Below are 18,438 nucleotides of genomic sequence, written 5' to 3' on the forward strand. Positions count from 1 at the left end.
TTTAGGTATCAATTTTAACATTTCCAAAGTGTTTATACAAATTATTCCAGATTTCTGGCTAAAGCCCGTTTAAAGGGCTATTTGCTTTTACAGTTTTCTTCTACTCTGGTTGATTTAAAGATTTTCCTCCAAAACAGCCATTCCAGACTGTTTAACAATCCCAGGGATGATAAATCTTAACATACTCTATTTACATCCATTAATGTCTTAATAAAATTGAGGTGGTTTAAAGGTAATCTGCCCTTCAAGGCAAGCTGGGTGGACTAAATAAATTCCAAACACTCTCCATAAGATGGGCTGACCTACCATAAGACGATAAGCTGATCAAAACAAACAGTGAACTTTCCCAGAGAGATAGATGAAAGCTAAAAGATTTTGTATCCTTAAAATACAAAAATAGCTCTGGATGACAGAAAAATACAGGAAGAATGAAGAAAAAGAAAGGAAAAAGAAACTCTACTTCCTAGTTCTGTCCTGGAAGAAAACAAGTCATAACAAAATAAGTGCTTAGGGTTTTATTCTTTAATAAAACAGATCAGTCCAACAATTCCAAGGTACAAACTTAACCAGTTTTGAACTAATCAAGGACAACGGCACAGAACTCAGTCCTTCCGCAGAGGCACAGTCTCCTCCCTGATGCCCTCCTTGGTCACGATGCAGATCCTCAGTGCGTCCCCAGTGTACACGTCCCTCTCGGCAGCAGAAATGAAGACATCTTTCACAAGCCGCATGGCTCTGTCCAAGGACAGTGGGACATGCTCCACATTCTGCATGTTCTTAAAACCAACCTGGTGGGACAGAAACCTTGGATGAGGCATCATGTGACCATACAAAGGCAGTCCAGTCTCCCCCAAAGCTTTCACACGTCTCAGGGTTCAACATGAGTACATCACACAAACGTCAAATGTCCCTCAACTGAAATATTTCCAGACCTGGCTGAATTACACATACCTAACACCTGACCAACATCCACTGAGACAAAGGCCCTGCTCTTGAGAAGCACACAGCAGAGGCGTGAACATATGTAAGCAAACTATCGTTACAGAATCTACTGAAACTAAGAAGAAAATAGAGCCAGGAGAGCCCCAAGCTGTCCTAACTAAATCTCCTGGGAGAAGAAAAGAAAGCCTTCAGCAGAAAATACATCTAAGTAGAGGAGTGCTAAAGGATAAACGAGTTCAAGGATGGAGTAACACTGCAGATGGAGGCTGTGGTATCTCCAAAGGGATGGAGATGGGAAGGCACATCACTTCAAGATCTGAGTGGAATATGGAGTGACAGGAGATGAGGCAGATAAGCAACAAGCAGAAGTAACTACATACTACGTAACGAATTTTAGACAAGCAAGGAGGATGAAGTAGGGAAGTAAGCCTGGAGGCAAAAAGGACGTTGGAAATAAACACAATGACCCAGGCAAGATGCCACGCAAGCCTGAATGCAGCCAGCAGTGACAGAAGAGGGGGCAAGTTAAACGCGTACTTGGAAATTAGAAGACAAAACGAGGTGACACGGAAACGGTGAGACTGGGGGAGAAATGCATTTTCATGATTGCAGGTAAAAATGGCAGGAGGAGAACCAAAAACATGGACCAACCACTGTAGACAGAAGCGCCTTCCAAGCCGTGAGAACAGGGAAGAAGCTGGAGCCGTGGAAGGGAGGGGCGGCAGGAGAACCAGTGGAACAGAGACAAGAAGGCTGGGTGGGGCAAATCAGCCCAGCAAACTCAGCAGCGAACTACAAGAAAGCGCTGACTTCCGCACTCCCCCAAGCTGGTGAAGAGAATGCAGGGGAGGCACTTTGTGTTAATGCCACCGCCCCCTGGACGCAGTCTTATTACCTGGTTGTCAAGCAGGGGCTGCAGCATGGCACTGGCTGAGCCTCCAGCCTTGAAGGAGTCTCTCTGGTAGGAACCCACCGGATCAAAGCTGTACACAGCTCCCTTCCCTTAAAGAAGAAAACAGTCTCCATAAGGATGCATCTTGACCACATTCCCAAATCGTGGTAAAATAAATCTACTCAAAATGTGATACAAAATGGACTATCAACTTGGCTAAAATTTCAGAAGAAGAGCAGTCTGCCTTTCCCCTCCCCTCCCCTCAGAATGCAATCGGAGGCCCACCTGCCCACTCCTGTCCACTAAGGCGTTTGCCCCCAGGAGCGTCATGCTCTCTTCCAAGCTACCATCACCGATTACCACGCCGTGGCTCCCACTATGTATGTGGTCTCACAGGTTCACTAGTTAACAATCACAGGTCCTGCTCTAAGTTCTGCACCAAACTCCTCACAACATTCCTAAAAATCTAACTGGTGTAGTTGCAGTATAGACACAAGTGTAAGATTTTCCTGGTGCTAATGTGAGAAGCATGAAAAATTTACTGTGTACTTTTAAACTAACAGTAAGCACACTCTTTAGCATCAGCACCACAAAAAAATCAATTTAATTAAGAAGAAATTCCAGGGACTTCCCTGGAATTCTCTGGCGCAATGGTTAAGAATCTGCCTGCCAATGCAGGGGACATGGGTTCAATCCCTGCTCCAGGGAGATCCCACATGCCGCAGAGCAACTAAGCCTGAGTGCCACAACTACTGAGCCTGCGCACTAGAGCCTGCGAGCCACAATTACTGGAGCCTGCGAGCCACAATTACTGAAGCCCACGTGCCTAGAGCCCGTGCTCCGCCACAAGACAAGCCACTGCAATGAGAAGCCCGCGCACCACAACAAAGAGTAGCCCCCGCTCGCCGCAACTAGAGAAAAAGTACGTACCCTATGACCCAGTAATAATTTCACTTACAGAATTAAGATTTACCTACAAGTAATGCTTACATAAACACACAAAGCAATATGTACAAGATCATTTCTGTATCTCTTACAGAGCAAAAATTTACAAGCAACCAACTCCATTAGCAGAAAATGGTATATGTCAACATAGCCATGTGCAGACTAGGAAGAGGAGGACAGGTCTGTGGGACACATCCATGGGACAATGTAAAATAAGGAGCTCTGTGCTATGTAGAGTACAGTCCTATTTTTGTTTAAAGGCATTAAGTAAACTGTACAGACATTTACATATACACACAAAAACATATGGAAAGATTAGTAAGTAAACTGTAGTTATTCATCTTTGTGGGATTACAGACAAGAAAAGAAGGGAATCACTTTATATGCTCTGGTATTGAGTTTATTACAAAGAATACATGTCACTAATTTTTAAAAAGGCCTTTTAAAACAACTGTGTTCTAAGTGTGAGAAATCACGGATCATTTATAAGGTATGACTTAAAAGTGACACAACTGATTTTTAAAACACATTATGCCATAACTGAAACACTCCAGGAGTTACCCTGGGAGATGTGAGACAAGGACAATCTTCTTACTACCATGGACAACTGCCAACATTAGCTGTGTGTATTTTTCCCACCGCAGAATTACGGAGATATAACCCTAGCCCCAACCCGGCTGAGGAGGCAGCACCTGAAAGAACCTGGAGAAGTGCTCTGCTGGGAGCAGGCTTAGAACAAGAAACAAGGTCACAGCAAGCAAGGCCACTAACTTCAACACATAAAGAAGCGCTATGAGGTATAAAGCCAAAAGAACAACTGTATCGCTCATGAGGCCAATAGGCCACAAGTAAAATGAGGCTCAAAAGATTTACCCAAGGGTAAACCAATCTCAGAAAACCACACACACAGCTTTGAGGAAAACAAAAGAGTAGAATATACCCAAGACCACAGCTTCAAAGACTCCCTTAGAAAAAGCAAGAGACACCTGTAACATGAGTGCAGAAGGCCTGAATCTTGGCTGTAAGTATAAAGTGATTTCCCTCATCAAAATAATTCTTAAAAAGTGCGATGATTTCAAAGTAAAAAATAAAATAAAACCAGACAAGTCCTAGAAAAAAACACAGGTAAACCTTTGATGGGGAAGGCGTTTCTAACAAAGTTAAGACACTCAATACCATAAAGAAAAGACTGACAGATTTGTATGAAAGTCAGGAACTTCTGTATAGCTCAAGACACATCCCAAAAGGTCAGAGACCAAGAACGCTCGTGCACGGCATCTGCCACACACGTTACACAGGGTTAACACAGTTGTTCTTATAAATCAGTAAGAAAAGACTGACCTGCGAATAAGGGAATAAGCAAAGATTAACACATGGGTCAGTCTCCAAAGAAATGCAAAGGGCAATAAACACGAAGACACCCAACCTCTATAAACAAAAAATACATATAAATTAAAACAACAAAGTATTTACTAGGCAAAGACCTAGAATGTGTCAAAATTCTGAGACTGGTTAGGATGCAAAAACAGAACCAAAAAAACCCAAAACAAAAGAAGGTACTCACACCCCTGCTGGTGGAGTGCAGGAGGACTGTTTCTGAAGGGCACGCCCATGATGTCAGCAGGATGCAAACATATAGATATTCTCTGACCCAGAAGCTCGACTTCTAGGAATTTTTTCCAGGGAGATAAGCTGGGTCGGAGAAATACACAAAATTGTATGTACAGGAGTTGTCATATTGTTTATATTAAGAAAACTGGAAACAACCTAAATAATCCTCAGAGGACTGGTGGGGAAACTATGGTGCCGCCCTATCCCATATGTCAGCCTGGAATCAGTATGCATGCCTTTATCCACCAGCATAAAGCTACCTCAGTGATAATACATCCACTGGACAGTCCCAGAAAAACGTATAAACTACATCCTACTTATGTAGTGTACAAGCACGTATGCACACCAAGATATCTAAAAGCATGTTCGCTATAAGTTGAATAGTAATTATCTCTAGGGACAGGCGTTGGGGGATTACTACTTTTATCTTTGTATCTTCCAGTACTATTTGACTTCTGTAAGCATTATTGTTTTCATTACAGAAAAACTAAAGCCCTCATTAACTTGGGGGAAATTTTTTACAAGAGGGCATGATTGCAGCTGGAGAGGTAAGGGCACAGAGGTCAAAGTAGATAGCTGTCGACTGTGTGCTAAAGTCAGCTGTTGACCCAGTGTCCTGAGGGTCTCCATAGGAACAGAGCCCCACTTCCACCAACACAAAAGACAGGAAATAAAATCTCAAAACAGGGACTTCCCTGGTGGCTCAGTGGTTAAGAATCCGCCTGCCAATGCAGGGGACACGGGTTCAAGCCCTGGTCCGGGAAGATCCCACATGCCGTGGAGCAGCTAAGCCCGTGTGCCACAACTACTGAGCCTGCGCTCTAGAGCCCACAAGCCACAGCTACCGAAGCCCACGCACCTACAGCCCATGCTCCGCCACGAGAGAAGACAACGCAATGAGAAGCCCGCACACCGCAACCAAGAGTAGCCCCTGCTCGCCGCAACTAGAGAAAGCCTGCGCACAACAACAAAGACCCAACGCAGCCAAAAAAAAAAAAAAAAAAAGTCTCAAAACTTCAGCAGAGGCTCTGGACTTGGAGGCACCAGGCTTTACCATAGACAGGGTGAAAGGCAGGTACAAAAACAGAAGTGTTAAATGGAGAGCTGATGTGCTCCTTCAGTGCAGACCTTTATGACCAGATTTTGATTATCAATCTTCAGTACAAATGGACGGCCAAAATTCAAAAGAAATTTGAAGGAAGCCTCCAATGTAGAAGGCAGCAGCCAAAAATAAACAAGATGAAGAAAGCAATCTGAGGGCTTCCCTGGTGGCACAGTAAAGAATCTGCCTGCCAATGAAGGGTACAGGGGTTCAATCCCTGGCCCGGGAAGACTTCTTCCCACACGCCGTGGAGCAACTAAACCCGTGCGCCACCACTACTGAGCCTGCGCTCTAGAGCCCGCGAGCCACAACTACTGAGCCCGAGTGCTACAGCTACTGAAGCCTGCACGCCTAGAGCTCGTGCTCCACAACAAGAGAAGCCACAACAAGAAGCCCACGCACCACAATGAAGAGCAGGCCTCCAAAAAAAAAAAAAAAAAGAGCAGGGCCCCGCTCGCCGCAACTAGAGAAAGCCCACGCTCAGCAGCGAAGACCCAATGCAGCCAAAAATAAAAATAAATAAATAAAAATTTAAAAAAGGAATAAATTGTCTCAGTGGGTGTATACACATTCCAAACTTATCAAATAATGCATTAAAAAAAAGCAATTGGGGCTTCTCTGGTGGCACAGTGGTTGAGAGTCCACCTGCCGATGCAGGGGACATGGGTTCGTGCCCCGGTCTGGGAAGATCCCACATGCCGCGGAGCGGCTGGGCCCGTGAGCCATGGCTGCTGAGCCTGCGCGTCCGGAGCCTGTGCTCCGCAACGGGAGAGGCCACAGCAGTGAGAGGCCCGCGTACCGCAAAAAAAAAAAAAAAAAAAAAAAAGCAGCTGGAGAAAATGCAGAGAACACAAGAAAACTTCAAAGAAGTACAAAAAAAATCTAGCAGTAACAGGACACTTAAAATAAAAATAAAGGAGCTAACAAAGAAGAAAAAGCTCTTGGAAATTAATGATGGCAAAAATAGAAAGCTCAGTAAAGAATGAGGCATTGAAGTTGAGGAAATCTTCACAGCAGAACAAAAAAATAAACAGGTGGACAACATGCAGGGGAAAAAATGAGGAACTATGGATCATAACCCAGGTGGCTGTGGAGAAGGCAGGGTTGGGAGAGGAGGAGAACAGTAGAGGAGACAAAATAAATGAGCCAAGACTCTGGGCGAGGAGCCTCGCTGGAACCTTTCAGAACACCAGGATAAAGAAAAGACTCAAAAAACAAGGACTCAAAAAGGTCTCCTGATTCCTTTCTTCAGAAATTTCTCTAGAGATGCACACCACCAAACAAGGAAATAAACCAAGAAAGAGGAAAGCACGGGTGAGAGAGCTGAAGGCTGTCCTGGGAAACAGAAAAAGGCAGCAAAGGACTGCTTTACTACACACACAAATTCCTCTAAGGAATAAAACCAGATCAAACCAGACAAGATTAGAGGGGGAAAAGGTTAGGGATGCCTGAGAATACCACCAAAGCAAGCGGGTGTAATCTGGAAATCAAAGAAGAGGGCTGTGAAGCCAAGCAGATCCGAGCCTTAGCTCTGCCCACACACGAGCTCAGCACACACGAGGTTTCTCCAATCAGTCTGATGCTCAGAAAAACTCAAAGGACGTTGTCTGGCCTGCTGAAATTCAATGGTAGCTATTATTAACATTGCTAAAATCTGAATTTATTAACCTGACATTCAAGTCAGACATAACTGAAGTCAAAAAAGGCACCAGAAGTGTCCAGCATGCTGGGTAAGGCAAGCTAACCTGTGGCTAGAATTTAATTACCCAGGTTAAGTGTAATTAATTTCTATGTACCATTTCTGTGCTTTATATTTTCTCTTAGTTTTCAAGCAAGTTTGAAAGCCTGAAAAAACTGTGTCAACCTAATCTGTCTACATATAAACCATGGTAGGTAAAATGATCAGAATGCTCCCAGAGGTCACATACAGGGGCAGAGGTGAGAGAGAGAGCGAGGGAGAACAAAGAAAAAACCCATGGAACAGGAACGGACAGGAGTAAAAACGAGAGGAGATGAGAAGAACCTGACTCCATCCTACCCAGAAACCTTCCCTCTCAGAAAGATAGACTGTTTCAATGGCACCCAAGACACTCCTGTAGCTTCTTCACACTGGACTACTCTAAAAGGCAGCACAGATCTGTCCTGGGAGACTGTGTTTGATTTCTGGAAGCAACTAAAAGTCAATTCAAATCAGACCTGGTGAAAAACACTGCTGCCCTTTGATCCATGCTTTGGATCAAAAACAGCATGGAAATGTCAAGTAACAATGCTGATTTTCACTGGCCCTCCTGGTATGACTCTGACAGAAAATCCAAGAGGGATTTTAAAAATTATCCAAAAATACTGGTGGAAATGCACTTCTTTAACACATTACTTTCATAAAAACCTTTTGAAGTACGTTTGTCTTACTTAGAATCATACTTAGGTCAAGCTTCTCCAAGTCAGGTTTCTTTCTGTAAGATTAAAATGCTAAATATACTATCAAATTCATGCAAGATCTTGAGAAAATAGTGAAACAACTGACTGCCCAACATTCACTTAATACACCACTTGCTGTGTGTCTCTGGATAATCATTGATTTCCCTTTTAGCTTCAGTTTCTTTCTTTCTTTCCTTCTTTTTTTTTTTTGCGGTACGCAGGCCTCTCCCTGTTGTGGCCTCTCCCGTTGTGGAGCACAGGCTCCGGACGCGCAGGCTCAGCGGCCATGGCTCACGGGCCCAGCCGCTCCGTGGCATGTGGGATCTTCCCGGACCGGGGCATGAACCCATGTCCCCTGCATCGGCAGGTGGACTCTCAACCACTGCGCCACCAGGGAAGCCCTAGCTTCAGTTTCTTCACTGCTTTAATTATGAGAAAATGAAGTTGCTGGGCAAGAGGGTATCCGGTTCTTTTCAACTCTGGTTTGAAACACACACACATCTAAGAAATGCCACCCCATTCATCACCCAGAAAGAAAACATCCTACCTTCTTCATCGAGTCCCCCGATGATGTTGTACACATAGTAGGGGAAAAAGCGCCTAGAATACAGGATTGTAGACAGCATTGCAGCAATCGCCCCTGTCGTCATGGCCTTATTATTGGAATGTTTGTACATCTGCAATTATTAACAAAAATAACAGGCATGTAGAGGCAGAATATATTAAAGACTAGAACAATGAACAGTAAATTGAAAAGAATGAAAGCCAATCTTGGTGAAATGGGAAAGGATACCTGTTTCTTTCATGATCAAACAACACAATACTACTAAAATAAAATACTTTATTATGTCCTATCATTTTTGGGGGCTACAAACACTTCTATCGGAAAGAATGCTAAGTTTGCCCTCAGCTCTCTGGTTTAAAGACTACTTTCCATGCCATCCTTATCCCAGGCACTGCTAACTCAAGAGCAAATATATACAAACAGAGCATATGAGGCGACCTGGAGAGGATGTTCCAAATCCAGCTCTCCACTCTGCAAACAGACAGTGGTCAGGAAAGTCCATGGGCCAAATTCAGACCACCACTTGTTTCTATAAAGTTTTATTGGAACACAGTCTCGTTCATTCATTACATATTGTCTGTCTGCTTTTGCACAAGGGCAGAGTTGAACAGTTGCCACAGAAACCAAATGGCTCATAAAGCTGAAGGTATCTGCTATGCTAACTCCTGATCAGACTCAGACGTAAGTCCGTCTCTTTGCAGAGTAGGTACCTGTGAGGTGCGAGGGCAGCGCCCTTACTGTGTGTGAATACAGTGCGGTGGTCTTGACCCTTAGAGCATCTACCATGGAGAACAGAAGTATCCCAAACAGCATCTTATACAGTGACTGCCAATCTCAGATTTACTACATCCTTAGGAATCCCAAATTATCCAATAAAAGAAATTTAAGTTCACCAGTTTGTCAGCTACATAGCAACCATCTCTAAAGAGAAACCTAAGAAGTACTATAAAATCAAACAATGACAAATACTGAAGAAAGATGAGAAATGAGCTACTTGGATAAATCAGTGCACAGAAACATTTTTCCACGGTTATAAAGAAAACTCTTCATTTCAAAACCGAGCACCAACATTTATTCACCTCACCATTTACACAATAATATATGAAAGAAAAATTTCAAGGACTGTACACTGAGTTGAACTCACTGTTGCTTGTTTTATTTTATTAACAACTCTCCATGTCATGTTTATTTTTGTCCTCTAAATGCCATTTATAAAATATGCATTAGGAATCATACAAATACATCAATAAATATAAGTCACTAAAGCTTTCAATATAAATAGATTTTAAATAAATGTTAACAATTGATAAATAGTAAATGAAATCATTTCTACACATTCAAAGAGCAAGTATCAGTTAAACAAATTCATTACATACTCCAGTGACATCACACATAATCTTAAGGGTTATCACAAATAGGCAGAACAGAATGCGACCAACCCGGCTCACTTTTTCATGTACCAGCTGGACTTAACCAACTACTAAATTAAAAATTACGACACGTAGCCTACAAAATTAAATAAGAATATTAACAGCATATAATATTGACACTGTAAATATCAGCAGTTTAAAAAATGTCAGCAGGCTATAACTGATTAAGAAACAGAGCTACACTTCTGAATGTTGACATATGGTGACTGAGAATCCTACTCCAACCCTATACTGTTATCAACTAAGAAGAGAGTAGTTACTGGTTATTATTACAGATAAAATCCATTTTAGCACAGTCCAAATTACACCTATCCTATTCTCCCTGAAACTACTAGCAGCAAACACTGCTAATACACACAGGCGATGATCAAAATCCAGACGGCCCTCTGCTTTCATCAAGTCAGCATTCCTTTGTTCTTTATGCCTCCCCAGCTTCCACAAAAGACATGCAGGCAATGTCAGCCCTTTAAAAACTGTAAAACAGGTTAGTCTGTCTCGTTCTCTTACTTCTTCCGAATACCACCCTTTTCGTCTCTTCCACCCTCATCCACCTTGCATCAAATCTCCTTCCTCAGCTAGCTATCAACTAAAGCCTGTTGAGGGGCAGGTAACAATGGCGCAGGTTGTGCCTCTGGTCCAAACAGCTGGTTTGTTCCTTCTTCTCCTGCTCTTGCTAACAGTGCAGGGCTATATAGAGAGCATGTCAGCTGGCGGTGCTCCAGACCAAGCTTCGGTCTAAAAGCTTGCCTCCTCTGCAGAAACTGATTTGTTTCATTTCTGAGGGAAGAGTGTCTTCAGAAGAAACCCCTCCCCGTCTGCCTCAAGAAAGGTGGAGAATCCGTTACTTTATACGCACAGATACTTTAACAAAGGGACTTGCTGTAGTCTCACATCGTGCTACCTTGATGATGCTGCATTAACACTATCACTTCATTTCCAGGATAGGTTAGTTTCACCTGCTAGACGTCTAGCTCTTCTGCAGCTATTCTGAGCAAGTCATGATGTATATGCTTAAAAGAACCTAAAGGACTGTTATTAGTTTTCAATAGTGCAGACATATACAAAGGCATCTACCTTTAGTCTTGCTTCAATAATCTTTGTCAGGGTAAGACAGTCTCCATGAAAACCGCTACATCCAATGACTGTTTTGTCTGTTCTGTAAAAAAAAAAAACCACATTTCAGGAAACTAAGTTGGTTTGACAGTAGAGGAAGACATGTCTTGGGTAATTTTAAACTGAAAACTCCCATTCCCATTATTCACCAAATGGTAATGGGACAACTATTTAGTTAGCTCTTTTTGGGGGGAGGCGGGGGGGTTGGGAGGTCCTGTATCCCAACATCTCACTCAAAAGAATAAATGAAACTATGAATGGACTAAGGAAAATATGACTGAATTTTTTTACAACCTTAGGTTGAGTTGTGAGCAGCTAGTTTAGCTCACAACTCAAGCCAATTTACATATGATACAACCCAATGTTCACACAGAAAAAGCTTTACAAATTTTATTACATAAAAAATTAAAACTTCTATAAAAATACAATGAACAAAGTTTTAAAAAAGAACCAAGAGCGCCGTTGCCCAGGTTCAATCCCTGGTCGGGGAACTGAGATCCCATAAGCCACTCGGCATAGCCAAAAAGAAAAAAAAAAAGAACTAAGGAAATGTATTTGTAGTACATACAACCAAAGTCTAATTTTAATTTCCTTATTCTACAAAGGGTTCCTAAAAATACGAAAAGCATTAACAGCACAATGGCTCATGGGGATGTAATACACAGCATGGTGACTACAGTTAATAAGCCTGTGTTGCGTATTTAAAAGTTGCTAAGAGAGTAGATCTTAGAAGTCCTCACCACAGGGAAACAAATGTCGTAACTATGTGTGGTAACAGATATTAACCAGACTAATTGTGATCATTTTGCAATATATACAAATACAGAATCATTATGTTGTATACCTGAAACTATTATATGTCAATTATACCTCAATTAAAAAAAAACACAATGGAAAGATGGGTAACTTATATGAAAGTCACATAAAAAGAGACACAAGTCACCATAAACATATAAAAGAACGTCCATGCCAATCAGAAATTCAAATCTAAATAAGAGATGATTTCAGTCTATTAGACTAATAATGCCTAATGCTGGTGATGTTGTGGGAAATGTGCACTCTCAGATGCTGCAAAGAGGACGCACTGACGCAAGTGTTTAGAAGGCTCGTTGGACAGCATCTAGCAGAAATTTAAACGCACACCATTTTCACTCAATAATCCCACTGCCAGAAATTCATCCAGTCAATATACTTATGCAAGTTTGCAAAGATACACTCTGGGTTCACTTGTGTGTAAGTATACGTATTATTTTAATGGCTCTCCAAAACAAAACAAACAAAAACAACCCAAATGCCCACCAGAGGGAAACTGGTAAAATCTTGGTACATCTATGTCTCAAAAATTAATTCCCAAGTCTCGACATGTATAAGGAAACACAAACCAATCTCATCAAGAGATGATCAGCAGAGGCCACATGATACCCTTCCTTTCAGAAATATAAGAATGACTCATACAAAACATACGTGTCCAGCTGGGGAGACCACTGGCACCTCCAGGGGCACCACCAGCATTTCCTGATCCACCCCTATACCCAACCTCACTGCACTGAGCCTAAGACCCCCAGTATACCATAAGGCTTCACTGCCTATACTACTAAGAAGAGTTCACAGTACCAAGAGGGTAGGACAAAATCTGAGCTTCAAAATGCTTTTGCCAAATATCCAGGTACATAAATGAAGAGGCGTTTTTATGCAAAGAATAAAGAGGAAATGTAAGTCTCAAACAGCTGGGGAAGAGGCAGACTTGGCTCTAGGTCAGCCCCAAAGGGCATGGGATCAGAGGCACGCAGGCAATTCAACTGCATGTATGGTCTAGTGCAAAACATGCATGACAGGAACACATTAACGTTCTGTCTCTATATACCTGAAGAATTTCATTAAAAAAAAATGGGTATTCACTTAGGCAGCACACAAACTAAAACAACATTATAAAGATGAGCAGAATCTTGCACAAGGATAATATATATAAAATTACGTATTTAAATTTTATTTATGACGTTACCACTTTCAAATTATAAAAGTTACAACTTAGAAGAAAAAATTATAGCATGGGTACAGTACAAATCAGAGAAGAGAAAGGGGTATCAAAAGAGAAGTGGACAGAAAGGGAACTGGGAAGATGAAGACAAGCTTACTGTTCTTTAGGTTAAGATGTGGGCTAGCTCATGCCCTGCAGCACCGCAAGGCCCACCCAAAGGACCCGAACCTCATCAGTCCACTCCTGCTACAATTCAAGGTTAAGACCATCTCGTGGACTAACGTAGGCGTAACCACCACTTTTAACTGTGTCTAAAAATGTTAAATACAAACCACTGCTAACATGCAAGATGCATTTAGGTAACTTACGCAGACTTTCTTCCCCTGTACACATGCCTTTATTTTCTTATGTTTTAGAAAAAATATAAGCACCCCATTAAAACCGTGAACGATGGCTACAACTGCTTACCATATGGTTAAATTGAATGTTTCAGGTTATCTTCTTTTTTAAGGTGCAGATTAGAAAAAAATTCAACGTATTAATGGATGCACAAAAGGATGAAAGTATGTATGATAAAGTAATAATAATAAAATACTGATAAGATCTAGGTGATAGTCTATGAGTGTTCACTACAAAATTATCCTACCTTTGTCGTATATTTGAAATTTTTCATAAGATGTTGAAGTAAAAAATATTTAAGTTACCAAAAACACTGTTGGTACCTAGATATGGCAAATATCATGAAGACTACATACTGAATTATTAGAAAACAATTTCCTAACAAAAATGCAAGCTAAGCTCCAAACAGGCAATTAAAAAATTCATGAAACAAGTCATTTAGAAGTTAAATCTCCGGCAGTATTAAATCATCACAAGATGCTGAGAATATGTCCTCAGAAATATTTACTTACAATTTGTAACATTTGGGGCTGTCCCGTGTGTGAATTGAAAACCCCTCACTCAATCGGGTGTCAGAAGCAACAATTGAAAAATCTTCTCCAGCAATTGCCAATACAGTACTGAGGGGAAAAGAAAGACAAAAGAGAAAATTAATGAATTCTTCTGGATGGTAATAACACCTTTCCCAAAATGAGAATGCTCCACAGCATATAGTGGGATAAAATATACTAGATGTAAGCAAGTGCAGGATTCAGATGGAAGAGGAAAGATAAGGGGAAAGGATCCCTGGGCTACAAGTCATCTGGGAAAAAAATATTAAGTACTTCGTAAAAAACACAAGCCTCAATCAGAGCAAAGGTTCCTTAGCAGAAGGTAACAGAAACAAATCACTAAATTATCACCGTCATCAAAAAATTAACATCTACCGATACTATAAAACAGCCAAAGGCCATGGCCCTGCCCGCCGGGGGGTGGGAGGGCAGTTAGGTGTAGATAGTGGCGCTACAACACAAGCTATCTGAGCTCAGAGAAGAGAGGATTAGTGTTTTTCTTTTCTTTTTAAAAATTTATTCTTTTTTCTGTTTTTTAAAAATTTATATTCTCTTGCACATAAAAGTCATAAGCACGTATGTATAAATATATATATATTTGCTCATTTTAAGAACCTATCCCACTGTTTATTTTTTAAATTTATTTTTTTATACAGCAGGTTCTTATTAGTCAACCATTTTATACACATCAGTGTATACATGTCAATCCCAATCTCCCAATTCATCACACCACCACCCCCCACCCCCGTAAAATTATTTTTGTATTTTTTATTTTTTGGCCACGCCGAGCAGCATGTGGGATCTTAGTTCCCTCACCAGGGAACTAAGACGGAACCCCTGCCCCCTGCATTGGAAGTGCACAGTCTTAACCACTGGACCTCCAGGGAAGTCCAAAGGCTTAATGTTTTTCATTTCTTTATATCCAAGTCTTTATATTATGTCTTGCACTCAGGAAGACACCCAAATATCTGTTGGAAAATGGACCAACAAAGAACAAACTTTTCCCTTTGTGGCTGTGTGGCTCATGCTAGCAGTTTAGTGGAGGTCTAGAGCATGAGCCCTAAAAGCAGACCGTCTGGGTTCTAAGTCTGGCTCTCCTGCTTAGCAGGTAATGAGATGGTGGGTAAGTTGCTTAACTTCTCAAGGCCTCAATGTCCTCATATGCGTATCAGAGATCATAACAGTAGCTACCTTATTTGGGTGTTAGAGGATTAAATGAGTTAATAATTGTTAACCCCTCATACCAGTGCCTGACACATAACTGGTCCTCCAGTAAAGTGTTAGCTATGATCCTTGTGGCGTAAGCATGAGGCAGCAGAGTATGATCACTGAGAACCTGGGCTCTGGAGTTACCCGAAACCCGCCCCTGCCACTTAACAGCTCTGTGACCTTGGACAAATCATCCAAGTTCAAGGTGATGATATCAGCAGCTGCTGTGTTAAAGGGTGGCTGTGAGAATTAGACATGACCCACATAAAACACCTGCACTGTGCCTCACAGAACATAAGCGCTCAGAAAACTTAGGCCATTATTCTTGCCGAGGTGGGATGGCACTAAAACTCTGAAGTACAAAAGGATGGTATTGCACATAACATGAACACTGAATAAAGGAAAACTGGTATAATTCAAATAAAACATTCAAACAACTTATTCAGGTGTCCCTTTTTGTGTATACAAGTGAAGTGGCATAAGGCTTATGTGATGGACAGATCCAACAGCAGAAAATCTCACATGGAAAAGCACAGATCTAGGAATTTTTGTGAGGAATCAAAGGTTATACGAGCAGAATGAGAAAAGTTCCTTTTGCAAAGTGGAATTTTAAGAAGACTACTGTGACAATAACACTATATGTGAAATTAGGATGGAAACTCTTTCAATAAGACTAATGCAGTAGGAAGGTAGCAATGTGAACAGGAAGAAACAGGTATATCCAAAAAACATAAACACACGAACTGTACAGGTTTTTGTAACTACCAAAATGTGTTAGACGCTGGAAGAGCCAATTTTGACATCCAAGATTTTAAATTCTGACAAGCAGCATGATGGCCTAATTATAAGCCGTGTAAACGAGAAGTGATTGAGAGGAATAATTAGTTTGCTTTTTGCTTTCTTTTTTGCGGTACGCGGGCCTCTCACTGCCATGGCCTCTCCCGTTGTGGAGCACGGGCTCCAGAAGCGCAGGCCCAGTGGCCATGGCTCACGGGCCCAGCCACTCCGCGGCATGTGGGATCCTCCCAGACCGGGGCACGAACCCGTGTCCCCTCGATCGGCAGGCGGACTCTCAACCACTGCGCCACCAGGGAAGCCCTACTTTTTGTTTTAATATCTTAAGTTATGGTGAAAGCAGAAAATCCAGGTGGAAAGTTGAATTTAAGAAGCCAGAATCGAGGGGCTCATGAAAGGTAGAACTGGAGAAACAGATCTGGGAATATCGTCCCATAAATGAAACATGTGAGACTACTCAGTGACAAATGTGAAGGCTAATCAATTGGGGTTTAACCACATTTAGTGAGAATAGAAAAAGACATAGGACTAAGTCTTATTTTGTAGAAGCAAAGGCTGCCCAAGAGCCAGCAGGAATAAATATTAAAGAAAAAGAACGAAGACTGAGAAAAGGTAATTCAATAATGAGAAAAGCCATAGCAACTAACTTTAGGGCAGTAACTGGATTACAAAGGTTAAAAAGTGAGTAATGAACACTGAATACCTTATAAGTCTTATATAGAATCTGCAACTGCCTCATGAAATGGGTCTATTAACGCATTTTGTGGTATAACTACTTCATTAGTTGTCATAGGAAATATTTAGAAGTGCAATAATAAAAGCATACATAAACTCCATGGCAACACAGCTATGGATTCAAATCCTGGGGCTCAACTTCACACCAGCTCTGTGACTAAAAAAATTTAACTTCTGGGCTTCCCTGGTGGCGCAGTGGTTGAGAATCTGCCTGCCGATGCAGGGGACACGGGTTCGAGCCCTGGTCTGGGAAGATCCCACATGCCGCGGAGCAACTGGGCCCATGAGCCACAACTACTGAGCCTGTGCGTCTGGAGCCTGTGCTCCGCAACAAGAGAGGCCGCAACAGTGAGAGGCCCGCACACCGCAATGAAGAGTGGCCCCCACTCGCCACAACTAGAGAAAGCCCTCGCACAGAAACGAAGACCCAACACAGCCATAAATAAATAAATAAATAAATTTTTAAAAAAACAAAAAAAAATTAACTTCTAAGGGCCCAGGCTCATTTGTAAAATTGAGGCATATACCATCTAACACTCAGTCACCATAAGGATTAAAAAAGATAACTGCTTTCAATTTACAAAATGCTTCTCTTTTGATTCTCCCCTCGCCAAAATATGAGTAGCTAAGAAAGACAAGGAAATCTGGGTTCAAGAAGTTGAGGGGTACCCAAAGACCACAATGCTCTTTAGTGGCAGAAACAAGGCTAAAATCATAGCCTTCCACCCTGTTTGCAACATACCGCGAAAATCTGCATTAAAATTTCAAATCCATAAGGACCTGATTAATTAACCTGGTTCCCTTAAAGGACCATCTGTTTGTTCCAATTGGGTGGGGATATTTTAAAGTACAAAGTTTGGTCGGTAAACTATAATCAGTGCTTAAATATACAGCTCTTCATTGTTAGGAGTCCTCAACAGAGTGTTTTTCCATAACCCTGATTCTTTTAGTGTACTATCAAGAAAAAGTATTATTTAAGGTAAAGATGGTAACTAAAAAAAAAAGACAACTTGAATGCAACACGCAAGAATACAATATTCAAAGGTCCCCCTTCTGAGTATTTTTTTTCCTTAACTTAACGCTAACCCTTAAAAATAAACGCTTATCTATGAAACAAGTCTGGCCGACTAATCCTACCCGCTATTTAAAATAACAGAAAACGATGAAGTAGTTTCATTTAGCTACAGACACAACTACATCTAACGACACGGCCAATCAATCCTAACTCTTTCATCTCAGATGCTCAACCTGCCCCTTGCCTGCTGGCGCGAGAAACACGTTCAGATAGTAACGAACGGTTAGGTCCATTTTTAAACCTCTTCTAGAGCAGAGCCCAGATATCAATTTCTACCTCCCGTCCACGCAAACCTGCCCGTCCACATCGAGACCCAGTGACCGGCCTGTACGGTGAAGCCCTGAGGAACAAGATCGAACCGAGCAACCACGGAGAGGGAGGCCTGCGGCTGGCGGGGCAAAGCCGGGTAGCCATGCCGACAGCCTTAGGCAGGGACATGGGGGGAGAAAGAGGAAGCGGCGGCTCTCCGGGCTTTACCCTCCGTTGAAAGCGTAGGGCGAAAAGCGCAGCTGCAAAGGGCCCGGGGCGCTGTGAGGCTCCATGGCCGGGTCTCTCCCCGGGCCCGAGTACGCGGCTACCGAGGACAACATCCCGCTGCTCCGCTCCTGCTGTCTCACGGCGAGATGGCGGCCCCTACCGGAAATGGCGCCACTTCCGGCTTCGCAGCGCTGCCTCCGG

At 42.1% G+C, this 18,438-nt stretch overlaps 1 protein-coding gene across 1 annotated transcript; it reads right to left on the reverse strand.

Moving 5' to 3' along the window:
• Positions 1–500: 500 nt before the first annotated feature.
• On the reverse strand, positions 501–18,396 carry PSMB1 (proteasome 20S subunit beta 1). Its single transcript, XM_030852887.2, has 6 exons — positions 18,238–18,396; positions 13,908–14,015; positions 10,980–11,061; positions 8,458–8,587; positions 1,838–1,944; positions 501–788 (listed from the first exon to the last, which is right to left on the reverse strand). Exons 1-6 carry the CDS (start codon positions 18,348–18,350, stop codon positions 603–605), a joined length of 726 nt encoding a protein of 241 aa, XP_030708747.1. The 5' UTR covers positions 18,351–18,396; the 3' UTR covers positions 501–602.
• Positions 18,397–18,438: the final 42 nt, after the last annotated feature.

Source organism: Globicephala melas, chromosome 14 (assembly GCF_963455315.2).
Source record: "Globicephala melas chromosome 14, mGloMel1.2, whole genome shotgun sequence".
Taxonomy (NCBI): Eukaryota; Metazoa; Chordata; class Mammalia; order Artiodactyla; family Delphinidae; genus Globicephala; species Globicephala melas.